At 45.1% G+C, this 14,961-nt stretch overlaps 1 protein-coding gene across 1 annotated transcript in view; it reads right to left on the reverse strand.

Moving 5' to 3' along the window:
* STAB1 (stabilin 1) overlaps window positions 1-14,961 on the reverse strand; it is a gene marked incomplete at its 3' end in the record, with an annotated part of 476,721 nt that overhangs the window by 194,876 nt on the left and 266,884 nt on the right. Inside the window, exon 47 of the mRNA XM_082266286.1 lies at window positions 13,356-13,502. Within this exon, the coding sequence (XP_082122412.1) occupies window positions 13,356-13,502 (147 nt within the window). The remainder of the gene's footprint in view (window positions 1-13,355; window positions 13,503-14,961) is intronic.

Consider the following 14,961-nt stretch of genomic DNA (forward strand, 5'->3'; position numbering starts at 1 on the left):
TGCTTTAATAAGGGTAGGAATGACTGAAGTAGACAAACCTCTGTCCTTCAGTACTTGGGTCTCAATGGCCAGGCCATTAAACCCAGCGACTGTAAAGCATGATGGTAAATTGGTCCTTGAGACCACAGACACTCCCTGAGACGAAGTTCCCACGGAACGTCTACGACTAGCATGTCCAAGTCGGCCAGGCCGGCTTGAGGAGGCCAGCCTAGAATTTCTAGGACCACTGGCGCTGATAGAATCTGAACCAGGCGTCCCTAGAGGTATCTGGCCCCGACCATCCGAGAAAGTCTGGTCGTTTTCTGTTCCCACACATTTATCAGATACCTGATTGTTATCAGGAAGGGTGATCTTTTCTGGTTGAACCTCAGGGACCGAAGTCACCCGACTAGAGGCTACTTGGCCTATCTGGTCAACCAGATCCGATTCCTGTGAGGTATAGGGACTAATCTTAGGAAAAGGTAAAGGGAAAGATCTATTCAGGGAACGGTAACTACCGCTTCCTGTAGTACTTAAATGTTGGAAGGGAAGAATCGCACCGGTAGTAGTGGTTGATGCTCGATCTAATGTCCTGAATACTGGTGAAAACGTCCCCCCACCCTGAAACCGGGTGGGGGCGCACCTTCAGGCTGTGTACTCCTTTGCTTCGGGTTTGGCTGGGTTGGTCCTTTGCTTGTCCGACCAGCCCTTCTTGAACCCTCCTGGAGGAGTCTTGCCTTTCCCGCTAGTACCAGCCGGGCGCCCTTTATGGGCGGTAAAGAAAGGTCCTCGCTTGTTGCGAGGTCCCTTAGCTTTAGCAGCCTGTGGCAAAAAAGTGCTCTTGCCCCCAGTGGCATCCTTAATGATTTCATCTAGGTTGGCCCCAAATAGACGATTCCCCTGAAAAGGGAGATTAGTCAAGGTCTTTTTGGAACCTAGGTCAGCTGACCAGCATTTTAACCACAGCACACGTCTGAGGATCACCGCTGACTTAGATGCATGCCCTAATAAGGGAGTAGTGTCCAAGGCTGCGTCACAGATAAACTACTGTAGCCCTTGTATAATCTGTTCCATCAAATCAGATGTCTCCTGGGGAATATCTTTTCCCCTAAGGTCTTGGCGTACCATTTTCGCCCATTCCGTAAGTGTCTGGGAAACTAGACCAATAACAATTACTGGTCTAAATGCTGACCCTATCAGAGAGAAGATGGTGCGGGACTCTGCTTCCATCTTTCGATCCACCGGATCCTTAAAGGACGAAGTGTCCTCCACTGGGATAACCGTGGCTTTATACAGCCTGGAAATAGGTGGATCCACCACTGGTGGTACCGTCCATTTCTTAATGATGGATTCCTCAAACGGATAGCGTCTAGCAATACGCTTGGAAATAGTAAAGGTACGTTTAGAATGCTCCCATTCTCCTTTAATCTGATTACCGAAACATTTAGGTACAGGAAAAACCTTCACCGTTTTGATGGGCTTATTAGTACCAAAAGGAATCTCTGTTTCAGTTGCTTCTGCCGGTAAAGCCTCAAGTTTTAAGGTTTCCTGCACTGCCACAACTAGTGCGTCCACCAATGCTTCTTCCTGAATAATAGCAGGAGAAGAAGCGTCCTCCTCACTGTCTGAGGGGGCTTTACCTGGGATAACAGCCCTTGCAGAGGAACCTGCAACTGCAGTGACCATCTCTGAATCTGAGTCAGAGGTGTCAGATAGTATAGGGGTAGGCGGGGGTCGCTTCCTTGACCCCCGTCCCTGACAGGCCGCCTCCACCCGAGCCACCATAGACTCCAAAATTGCTGTAAATGACTCTACACTCTGTGCACCGGCGGGTCCCGTGGCCCCCTCGAGGGAAACAGGTGGGGGAATATGTGTGGCAGGGTCCATGATAATTCCAGTCACTTCCTGGATAATATAATTCAAAAATAAAAAACGTTCTTTTTTTTTCCAGACCCCCAGCGCCACAAAAGCCCCTTAGTGTTACCTGCTAGGGATCCCTATCGATCGAGAGAGAGAGAGAGAGACACTTGATGCTCAGAGTTTAACTGCAACAGGTTACAGCGCTGTCTTGACAAACAGGAAGTCTTTTGGCTGGCTGCCCAGGAAGAAAGGAGGCGGCTCCGCCCCTCTGCACGCCTTCCGGCGCCTCCCCTAGCTCCACGAGGTGTTTGGATCACCTCAAACATGGCCGCCCCCATGCTGGAGACACGAGGCTACGCCAAAATGGCGGCTCGTGCGATCCAGCAAAAAAAATGGCGGCCGGCCTGTACTGAATAGCGGTGTGCTGCAGGGCACACAACACTCTCTCTGCATGGGGATTTGGCGTGGTTGGCGGTACCGGCCCTGGCGGACCGCATGGCCATTCGGGAGGCCTGCTAATAGCTGGAGATCTGATTAGGAAGGCAGTCTACATGTCCGTGGCTTCTGACTGGTAGGTAGCTTATTCTTATCACCGTAAGATTCCCAGAATGCCACAGATTATAATCTTTTAACATGTATACAATTAGATTGTTAGCTCCCAAACCAAGCCTCCTGGCTTTTGCACATAAAATCACACTCAAAGTAGGAGGATCTGTGTCATTTATAGGATAGAGAGGGACTCTATCTTACCATACAGAGAGGGGCCCGCGTTCACCACAAGACCCGTCAGGGGAAAAGGGGGAACATACTACTCACCATACCGGAACCAGGCGGGCACCAACTCCTGACAGTACCCCTCTCCACCGGGGCGGGAGGGCTGTCGACCGATATGGACGCCGTGACTCATGGTCTTTGGCGTTTCAGCGAGACGTTTAACTCGCAGGGTCAGTCCTTTAATGGGACTTTGTCGCGGCCGACCCAGCGCGGAGCTATGGCCTGCACGCGCTCGTAGGCTGAACTGGGGTGACCACCGGATCTCAACATCCAGCCCGTCGCCCAGTTCAGCTTTCTTGCTTGAAGATCTCACAGAAACACTGGAGAAAAAAAGCTGTCTAAAAAATCCTTTAAGAAAAAAATCTTGCCAGGACCTAAGATCCCAGCAAGGTATCTAGGTCCTTACTCCTAACTAGACAGAAAATAACTGATTTGCTGAGGCAGAGAGAGAGAGGATATACCCTCTGGGACTGCCCCTAGGGTGTGGCCAGAGCTTTTTAATTTCCTGTCTAGTCCTGCTCCTGTGGAGGCAACATAACCCGAAGGTGGTGTATCACCGAGGACTACGTCTGTCAATGAGCGCTAGAGAAATGTAAGCACGTTGCTTCCCTGGAAGCTCAGGTCCTGAATCTAGGGAAGCAGCTGGCAACACTGAGACGAATGTCCATACCGGAGGAGAGCCAGGATCGTACCAGTCGGGTGCAGACAGGGGTCTGCACAGAGGTGGGCGGAGTATTGGAGGTGCAGGCATCAGAGCAGAGTAGAGGGGTGACAGTTAGGAGGGGTAGAAGGGGACAAGGCAAGGAGGCTGATCCTGGGCTGGAGCACCCCAATAGATACGCCCCGTTGTGTGATGTTGGGGAAACCAGTCAGGGACCAGCAGTGCTGGAGCAGAGTGACGCCCCTAGCTGCCAGGGGAAGAACTCCTCCAGAGAGGCCGGTAGAAAGGGAAAGGAAAGACAGGTGCTGGTGGTAGGGGACTCAATTATTAGAAGGGCAGACAGTGTAATCTGTGACAAAGACCGTGTGCGCCGAACAGTCTGTTTGCCGGGCGCTCGGGTTCGGCACATCGCGGATCGGGTGAACAGATTATTGGGTGGGGCTGGGGAAGACCCAGCTGTCATGGTACACGTGGGTACCAATGACATAGGCAGAGGAAGTTGGAGAGTCCTAAACGATTTCAGGGACTTAGGCGCTAAGTTGAGGATAAGGACCTCCAAGGTAGTATTTTCCGAAATACTACCTGTACCTCGAGCCACACCAGAGAGGCAGCGGGAGATTAGGGAAGTTAACAAGTGGCTGAGGAGCTGGTGTAGTAAGGAGGGTTTCGGGTTCCTGGAGAACTGGGCCGACTTCTCAGTCGGCCACCGGCTCTTTTGTAGGGACGGATTGCACCTAAATGGGGAGGGTGCAGCCGTACTGGGTGCGAGGATGGCCAAAAAGTTAGAGGGGCTTTTAAACTAGGGAATGGGGGGGAGGGTAAAGATGTAGAATTAGCCAGTGGAAAGCAAGTTTCAGAGGGCAGAAATGGGGGCATTAGCGGTAGGGTGTTTGGAGCTCCTATACCCAGGGTGGGTATGGGGAAAAATCAGGAGAGCAGCCTAAAAACATCAAACGAGGATATAGGTAACCGGACAAAATTAAGAGGTTTATATACCAATGCCAGAAGCCTGGCCAACAAGATGGGAGAGCTGGAGCTGCTGATGTTTGAGGAGGACTTAGATTTTGTGGGGATAACTGAGACTTGGTTTGACAGCTCTCATGACTGGATGGCAACCATTCAGGGTATTCCCTTTATCGCAGAGATAGAGAGGGTAAAAAAGGAGGAGGGGTATGTCTGTATATTAAGAACAGTGTACAGGTAAATATGAGGGATGATATTAATAATGGAGCTATGGACGAAGCAGAATCCCTATGGGTAGAGCTTCAAAGGGAAGGCACGGTGGGGAAGGTAATATTGGGCGTATGCTATAGGCCCCCCAACCTGAGGGAGGAGGGGGAGGCGGACCTCATTTTACAGACAGGATTGGCAGCAAGGATGGGAAATGTCATTATAATGGGGGACTTTAATTATCCAGATATAGACTGGGCAGAAGGAACCGCACACTCAGCCAAGGCTAGGCAGTTCCTAAATGTTTTGCAGGACAATTTCATGGGTCAGATGGTGAATGCACCGACGAGAAAAAATGCAGTACTTGACCTACTGATTACCAACAATACAGACCTGCTCACGGATATAGAAATACGGGACAACTTAGGAAACAGTGACCATAGGTCAATAAGTTTCAGTATTAATTACAGTTATAGGAAGCAGAGGGGCAATATAAGGACACTGAATTTCAAAAGAGCCAATTTCCCTAAACTGCGCTCGCTGCTAGAAAATATCAATTGGGATAGAACCCTGGGAACAAAGAACACGGAGGAAAAATGGGAGTGCTTCAAGAGCATACTTAACAAGGGGATTGACCAGTGCATTCCAAAGGGAAATAAATTTAAAAGAGCAAAATTAAACCCTGGGTGGCTAAACTCCAACATAAAAATGTATATTAGTGCTAAAGATAAGGCCTTCAAAAAATACAAGACTGAGGGGTCATTGGCAGTATTTAAGCATTACAAAGAGTGTAATAAGAAATGTAAAGACGAAATCAGGGCGGCTAAAATAGAACACGAGAGACATATAGCGGAGGAGAGTAAAAAGAACCCCAAGAAGTTCTTTAAGTATATAAACAGTAAGAAAGCGAGGCCAGAACACATTGGCCCCATAAAAGATGACAAAGGGAATATGGCCACTGAGGACAGAGAAAAGGCGGAAGTGTTAAATCATTTCTTCTCTTCAGTCTTCACAAAAGAATCGGGGGGCTACACGAACCTAGCTTGTAAGGCCGAACTAAACAACACACCTCAGGAAATGCCGCCATGGCTAACAGAAGATAGACTTAGAACTAAACTAGAGAAACTTAACATAAATAAATCACCGGGACCGGATGGCTTGCACCCGAGGGTTCTTAAAGAGCTCAGCCAGGTGATTGCCAGACCATTATTCTTGATCTTTAAGGATAGTTTACAGACGGGTATGGTGCCAGCTGATTGGAAAAAAGCCAACGTGGTACCAATATTTAAAAAGGGGCCAAGGTGTATCCCGGGAAACTATAGGCCGGTCAGCCTAACATCGGTAGTCTGCAAGATTTTGGAGGGGATGTTAAGGGACCACATACAAGACTTTAGTAATGAAAACTGTATTATTAGTAGCAATCAGCATGGATTTATGAAAAATCGTTCTTGCCAAACCGATCTATTAACCTTCTACGATGAAGTGAGCTGCCACCTAGATAAAGGAAAACCTGTGGATGTGGTGTATCTGGACTTTGCAAAGGCCTTTGACACCGTTCCCCACAAACGCTTACTGTACAAACTAAGGAAGGTAGGTATGGACCATAAGGTGAGTACCTGGATAGAGAACTGGCTCCAGGGGAGAGTTCAGAGGGTGGTGATTAATGGGGGAGTACTCGGATTGGGCGGGTGTGGAAAGTGGGGTCCCCCAGGGTTCTGTCCTGGGACCAATCCTGTTTAATTTATTCATAAATGATTTAGAGGAGGGGATATCTAGTACAATCTCAGTATTTGCAGATGATACTAAACTAAGCATGCCAATATCTTCTATGCAGGATGTGGAAACCTTGCAAGCGGACCTGAACAAAATAACGGGGTGGGCAACTACATGGCAGATGAGGTTTAATGTTGAAAAATGTAAAGTAATGCACTTTGGGGCCAAAAACCAGAAAGCAAGCTACTCACTAGGGGGGGAACCTCTGGGTGAGTCTAGGATGGAAAAGGACCTGGGGGTACTGGTAGACAACATGCTTTGCAGTGGCATGCAATGCCAAGCCGCTGCAAGTAAAGCCAACAGAATACTGGGATGTATAAAAAAGGGGATTCACTCCAGAAATAAAGAGATTATTCTCCCACTCTACAAGACTCTGGTCCGGCCACATCTGGAGTATGCTGTCCAGTTCTGTGCACCGGTCTTCAGGAAGGATGTGCTGGAACTGGAGAGAGTCCAGAGAAGGGCAACAAAAATAATTAGGGGAATGGAGGACATCAGCTATGAGGAAAGACTGCAAGCACTGAACCTATTCTCTCTGGAGAAGAGAAGACTGAGGGGGGATATGATATCAATGTACAAATACTGTACTGGCGACCCTAGCATAAGGAACAAACTATTCAGAGAAAGGAGATACAATAAGACACGTGGCCACTCACTAAAACTAGAGGAAAGGCGGTTTAACCTTAAAATGCGTAAGGGGTTCTTCACTGTAAGAGCGGTAAGGATGTGGAATTCTCTTCCACAAGCAGTCGTATCAGCAGGGAGCATTGATAGTTTCAAAAAACTGTTAGATGGGCACCTTAGAGACCACAACATACAGGGTTATACAATGTACGGTTAAAAGCAAACACACACACATCATAGGTTGAACTGGATGGACTGATGTCTTTTTTCAACCTCACTAACTATGTATCTATGTAACTATGTAACAACAGGTGCATTAGATGGGCAACAATGAGATGACCTCCAAAACAGGAATGGTTTTACAGGTGGAGGCACTGACATTTTTTTCCCTACTCATCTTTTCTGACTATTTTTCACTAGTTTTGCATTTGGTTAGGGTCAGTGTCACTACTAGTAGCATGAGGCGATACCTAAACCCTATAGAGGTTGCATAGGCAGTCCAACTCCTCCAGGATGGCACATCAATACGTGCCATTGCCAGAAGGTTTGCTGTGTCTCCTAGCACAGTCTCTGGAGCATGGAGGGGATTCCAAGAGACAGGCAGTTACTCTAGGAGAGCTGGGCAGGGATGTAGAAGGTTCTTAACACATCAGCAGGACCGGTATCTGCTCCTTTGTGCAAGGAGAAACAGGATGTGCACTGCCAGAGCCCTACAAAACAGTGGTGGCCCGTCCATTGAGAGCGCAGGGGTGCCGCCCCCCCATCCATGCATCCATCCCCCTAATCTACATGCAGGGCGCCGGACGCATGGATTCCAATAGGGTATTTTTTTTTTCAAGCACATGATTAGAGTGAGAGGCTCTAATAGGCTCCAAAAAAGGGTGGGCTCGGGGCGCAGAGCACTGCGCCCTGAGCCCACCCGGTTGTATGACAATAGTGAATTAATATTCGCTATTATCACACTGATTCTCCTCCCAGCCAATCAGGAAGCGGGTCATGAGACCCATTTCCTGTTCAGCTAAAAAGAGAAGTGATTTTACTGGCGATTGGCCAGGAAGAGGGAGGGGACCTATGGCCGGAGTAGATTCACAGCCGCTCAGGGAAGGAGCAGGTAAGAATGCTGGCTGTCGGCAGGGCAGCCAGCCAGCCAGCCGTCTGCACCGGTAGGGGGGAGGAGGGAGGGGGTGGTAGATTCGATTGCCGGCCATCCCCCAAGGGGGGGATGTTGGTTTTTTACACCCCCCCCAAATTTTCATTCACCAGCTGCTGCTGCTACAAAATTACCTCCAGCAGGCCACTGTTGTAAATGTCTCTCACCAAACAGAAACAGACTTAATGAGGGTGGCCTGAGTGATCCTTTATTTTTTGGATATATATATATATATATGTATGCATTTAAAAATATGCAATGCATCTGGAAAGTATTCACAGCGCTTCACTTTTTCCACATTTATGTTATGTTACAGCCTTATTCCAAAATGGATTAAATTCATTTTTTTCCTGAAAATTCTATAAACAATACTCCATAATGACAATGTGAAAGAAGTTTTTTGAAATCTTTGCCAATTTATTAAAAATAAAAAAACAAAAATCACATGTATATAACTATTCACAGCCTTTGCTCAATACTTTGTTGAACCACCTTTGGCACCAATTACAGCCTCTTGAGGATAATGCTATAAGATTGGCACACCTATTTTTGGGCAGTTTCTCCCATTCTTCTTCGTAGGACCTCTCAAGCTCCATCAGGTTGGATGGGGAGCGTCGGTGCACAGCCATTTTCAGATCTCTCCAGAGATGTTCAATCAGGTACAAGTCTGGGCTTTGGCGGGGCCACTCAGAGACATTCACAGAGTTGTCCCGTAGTCACTCCTTTTTTATCTTGGCTGTGTGCTTAGGGTCGTTGTCCGGTTGGAAAAAGAACCTTCGCCCAGTTTGTGGTCCAGATCATTCTGGAGCAGGTTTTCATCAAGGATGTCTCGGTATATTGTTCCATTCATCTTTCCTTCAATCCTAATTAGTCTCCTAGTTTCTTCCACTGAAAAACATACCCGCAGTATGATGCTGCCACCACCATGCTCACTGTAGGGATGGTTTTTGCCAGGTGATAAGCAATGCCTGGTTTCCTCCAGACATGATGCTTGCCATTCGGGCCAAAGAGTTCAATCTTTGTTTCATCAGACCAGAGAATTTTGTTTCTCATGGTCTGAGACTTCTTCAGGTGCCTTTTGGCAAATTCCAGGCGGGCTGTCGTGTGCTTTTTACTGAGGAATGGCTTTTGTCTGGCCACTCTACCATACAGGCCTGATTGGTGGAGTGCTGCATAGATGTTGTTCTTTTGAAAGGTTCTCCTCTCTACACAGAGAAACGCTGGAGCTCTATCAGAGTGACCATCTGGTTCTTGGTCACCTTCCTGACTAAGTCCCTTCTCCCCTGATCGCTCAGTTTGGCTGGGCGGCCTGCTCAAGGAAGAGTCCTGGTTGTTTAAAATTTCTTCCATTTATGGATGATAGGGGCCACTGTGCTTACCAGGACTCTTCCTTGAGACCTTCAATGAAGACATTTTTCTGTACCCTTCCCCAGATCTGTGCCTGTCTCAGAGGTCTACAGAGAATTCCTTGGATTCATGGCTTGGTTTGTGCTCTGAAATGCACTGTTAACTATGGGACCTTATATAGATAGGCGTGTGCCTTTCCAAATCATGTCCAATCAACAAAATTTACCACAGGTGGACTCTAATCAAGTTGTAGAAACATCTCAAGGATGGTCAGTGGAAACAGGATGCACCTGAGCTCAATTTTGAGTGTCATGGCAAAGGCTATGAATACTTATGTACACGTGATTTACATGTGATTTGCAAGGATTTCAAACAAACTTCTTTCACGTTGTCATTATAGGGTATTGTTTGTAGACTCTTGAGGAAAATAACTAATTGAATCTATTTTGGAATAAGGCTGTAATATAACAAAATGTGGAAAAAGTGAAGTGTTATGAAAACCTTCCGGATGCACTGTATATAATATTTTTTTTCATGGTTGTGGAAGAGACAACTTGTTCAATGTTTGCAGAAAATGTATCGGAAAATGTTAAAGCTGGTTGGTTGCTCTTTTTATCAGGGGTCTCCAAACTGCGGGCCCTTTGTTTGACTTTATACGGCCCTTGGGGCACTATTCCTCTTACTGACATCAACCATAAGGCACTATTCCTCTTACTGATGCCAATGATGGGACAGTATTCCTCCCACTTACACCAGTGATGGAGCACTATTTCTTTCCTTGACACCAATGCTGGGGCTTTATTCCTTCCACTGAAACCAATGATGGGGTACTATTGCTTTCACTGACACCAACAATGGGGCACTATTTCTCCCACTTACACCAACGATGGGGCATTTATCCTTTCAGTGACACCAATGATGGGGTACTATTCCTTCAACTATATAAAAAGTGCCTGATCCTCTGTGCTACTATGTGTGCTAAAATCTGTGACAAAATAATGTCTATTATATGACGAATTGATAAGCTGTGTGAGGGTTTGCTGCTGAATACCCAAAGTGTTCCTGAAAGATAAAGAGTACAGTACTAATGATGGTACAGTGCTCCCCTAGTTAACCATAAAGCGTTAAATATAAATAATCTCAGTACTCTAAGTGAATCCTCTATTATACAGTGGGGATCGAAAGTTTGGGCACCCCAGGTAAAAATGTGTATTATTGTGCATAAAGAAGCCAAGGAAAGATGGAAAAATCTCCAAAGGGCATCAAATTACAGATTAGACATTCTTATAATATGTCAACAAAAGTTAGATTTTATTTCCATCATTTACACTTTCAAAATCACAGAAAACTAAAAAATGGCGTCTGCAAAAGTTTGGGCACCCTGCAGAGTTAATATTTTGTACTGCCCCCTTTGGCAAGTATCACAGCTTGTAAATTCTTTTTGTAGCCAGCTAAGAGTCTTTCAATTCTTGTTTGAGGTATCTTTGCCCATTCTTCCTTACAAAAGTCTTCCAGTTCTTTGAGATTTCTGGGCTGTCTGTCACGCACTGCTCTTTTAAGGTCTATCCATAGATTTCAATTATGTTGAGGTCAGGAGATTGTGAAGGCCATGGCAAAACCTTCAGTTTACGCCTCTTGATGTAATCCCCCGTGGATTTTGAGGTGTGTTTAGGACCTCTCTTTAACTTCAGCTTTTTCACAGATGGCATCAAGTTACCATCCAAAATTTGCTGAAATTTTATTGAATCCATATTTCCTTCTACTCGTGAGATGTTCCCTGTGCCACTGGCTGCAATACAACCCCAAAGCATGATTGATCCACACCCCCCCCCCCCCAATGCTTAACAGTTGGACAGAGGTTCTTTTCATTAAATTCTGTGCCCCTTCTTCTCCAAACGTACCTTTGCTCATTCCGGCCAAAAAGTTCAATTTTAACCTCATAGGTCCACAGAACTTGTTTCCAAAATGCATCAGGCTTGTCTATATGTTCATTTGCAAAGTTCAAACGCTGATTTTTGTGGTGAGGACGTAGAAGAGGTTTTCTTCTGATGACTCTTCCATGAAGACCATATTTGTACAAGTATCTCTTTATAGTGGAATAGTGTACCACAACTCCAGTGTCTGCCAGATCTTTCTGGAGGGATCATGCAGTCAAAAGTGGGTTTTGAATTGTTTTTCTCACAATCCTGCGAGCTGTTCTGTCTGATATTTTTCTTGGTCTTCCAGATCTTGCTTTAACTTCCACTGTTCCTGATGACTGCCATTTCTTAATTACATTCCGAACAGACATCTGAAAATGCTTTGCTATCTTCTTATAGCCTTCTCCAGCTTTGTGAGCGTCAACTATTTTCAGTTTCAGTTTTCTAGACAACTGCGTAGAAGATCCCATGGTGCTGAATGTTGGGGCAAGGTCAGATGAGTCTGGGCATTTAAAACCTTTGAGATTGACATCACCTGGTCTTCCCAGACGATGATTGAGAACAATCCATGACACTGGCAGGTCTCAGCCTTGCAAAGGGGGCAGTGCATGCTATAAATTCTGCAGGGTGCCCAAACTTTTGCAGACGCCATTTTTTTGTTTTCTGTAATTTTGAAAGTGTCAATGATGGAAATAAAATCTAACTTTTGCTGACATATTATAAGAATGTCTAATCTGTAATTTGAAATTTTGCCTTTTGGAGATTTTCCCATCTTTCCTTGGCTTCTTTATGCACATTAATACAAATTTTTACCTGGGGTGCCCAACCTTTCGATCCCCACTGTAGATAACAACACAATATGAAGAAATGAAAATAAATCAGTCAAAACAACACAACAGTGTCACTTTAAACAAATAAACGTAATGGTGATAATCAAATGCAATAGGCCACCCCTGTGATATCATTGTCCGTGAGTAAAGAATATCATGCGTATAAGCCGGTATCATAAGGGTATATGTGGCAAGACAAAATACAGTCCAAAGGATCAAAGAGAACTCCTAGGTACTGTTCTAGCACACAAACACCTTCAGTGTCCCTCCACCTTCACTCATATGTGCTCTCCTTAACTCTAGACCTAATACAGGTCACCATGCACCTTCCCCTTTTAGGGTTATATAAATCCTTTGGTGGATGGCTAAATCCTCTGTTGGTGCTTCCGATGATCTCTGGTGGTAACAGATCCTGACAGGTGCTTGCAATACAACCTGTGGTGATCCTGAGCAATAATGCTCAAAGAAGAATAGAAAGGACTAACATAATGCTGAATCTTTTAGGAAAACTTAAAAAAAAAAAATTATTTAAAAGTAGAAAACTCACATTTGTTTGTGCACTAAATCTGGTGCACTCAGATTACAGGCATAGCACATTCAGGGTGTGCAGCCCCCTTGAGCATCACTTGGTTGTTGTGGTAGCAACAAACACACAGGGTGAAGACTTCATAACTGTACATGCTGACATCACTAGGTCCCGCCCCTAAAGCATTTGGTCACACGTCACGTAACTTTTTCAAAGGGAAACATCTCAAAATTGTTAAGAATAAAAACTGAATGGAGATTAGTAAAATGCAGACCTCTCTTTATTTGGAGGGGGGGGGGGGGTGACCTCTGGGTGACTGAACCAAGTTTATCATCTTTCATAGAAATGTGCTAAAATCATTATTGATTCACACAAAAAACATAACTCAAAAACTCCTACTAAATAAAACAGTATTTTTAAATGTATTTATGATGATTTGTTTTATTTGATTTAGATTTTTGAGGTTTAATATAGAGGCAGGTAAGCCATCGGTATGACAGCGTACACAAAACGTACACAGGTCCTCTTTTTGGCTATATGAAGGGTCTAAACAAGACACCATTATTTTACTTGTTATGGCTATGACTGTATAAGCAAAGCGGTTTCTCATTTTCCATTGCCCAAGCATGATCAGATTCTGGTTTCATTTATAAAAATATATTAGATTTTTGTTATATATATATCTGTGGCCTAATGTTACTAATCCTAAATGCTGCAGTGCACAGAGCAAGAATGAACTTACATTCTTAGTGGAAAATCTTATGATACCACCAGACATAGAGGTAACTGAGGACACTTCCTTTAGCTCATTACTTAGGTACTGTTGGCAGCCCACCAGGTGGTAGCGCAGTAATTGACTCAATAGCTGATTCCGGGCCCATTCCGCGATCTGTAGTATGAACAAAATGCATGCTGATCAAGGAATGAAAATGTTAAGGATAAGAGAAGGAAAAATTTAACTTGAAAAAGGCAAAAGAAAACTTTAAACAATCGGTACAAATAAGGCATCCATTTAAAGAGACACAGATAAAAACATAGATGAAGCTCTGAGTCTGGCCCAGTCTGGGGTGAACTTTAACCACTTCTTGCAAAATCACGTACCTGTATGTCATTTTAACCACTTTTACTGCGGCAGGCTGGTTCGGCTGCGGGAACCGACATAGTACTACGTCAGTCGCGGGCGTGGTGCTGGGGGGCGAGGCGCCTGCCCCCACTAGGCAGCGGGGATGCCAATGCACGAGGCTGGCGGCCGTGATTGCCGCTGGCCACCCGCGAACGCTCCCTGCTGAGAGAGAACGGTCGGCTGTTGTAAACACAGCTGACCGTTCTTCTCTCTGAAATGATCACAGAGCGCCTGTGATCCTTCTATATAGGATCACAGGTCTCTATGGTAATTTCACAAGCCCCTCCCCCCACAGTTAGTAAACACTCTCCTAGGCTCACATTTATTATTATTATACAGGATTTATATAGCGCCAACAGTTTGCGCAGCGCTTTACAATGTGAGGGAAGACAATACAGTTACAATACAATTCAAAAAACAGGAGGAACTAGAGGGCCCTGCTCGTTAGAGCTTACAATCTAGAAGATTTAACCCCTTGATCAACCCCTAGGTCAGTGATGGCGAACCTTGGCACCCCAGATGTTATGTTATGGAACTACATTTCCCATGATGCTCAACTACACTGCAGAGTGCATGAGCATTATGGGAAATGAAGTTCCAAAACATCTGGGGTGCCAAGGTTCGCCATCACTGCCCTAGGTTAACCCCTTCCCTGCCAGTGTCATTCGTACAGTAACAGTGTATATTTATAGCACTGATTACTGTAGTAATGTCACTGGTCCCCCCCAAAAATGTCAGTTAGGAGTCCGATCTGTTCGCCGCAATGTCGCAGTCCCGCTAAAAATCGCAGATCGCCACCATTACTAGTAAAATAAATAAATAAAAGAAAATGACATAAATCTTTCCCCTAGTTTGAAGATGCGATAACTTTTGCACAAACCAATCAAAATACGCGTATTGCACTTTTTTTTTACCAAAAATATGTAAAACAATGAAAAATGTTGATTTAAAATTTTTTTGGGGGGAATGTTATATAGTAGAATGTGAAAAATATATTTTCTTTTTCAGAATTGTCGCCTTTCATTTGTTTAAAGCGGGAAAAAAAACGCACAGGTGATCAAATACCGCCAAAAGAAAGCTCTATTTGTTGGAAAAAAAGGACATCAATTTTATTTCAGATCAGTGTCGCATGACCGTGCAATTTTCCACTAAAATACCGCAGTGGCAAATCGCAAAAAATGGCCTGGTAATTGAGGGGGCAAATCCTTCCGGTCCAGAACTGGTT

This window comes from Pelophylax lessonae (assembly GCF_965119305.1).
Source record: "Pelophylax lessonae genome assembly, chromosome: 8".
NCBI classification, from domain to species: Eukaryota; Metazoa; Chordata; class Amphibia; order Anura; family Ranidae; genus Pelophylax; species Pelophylax lessonae.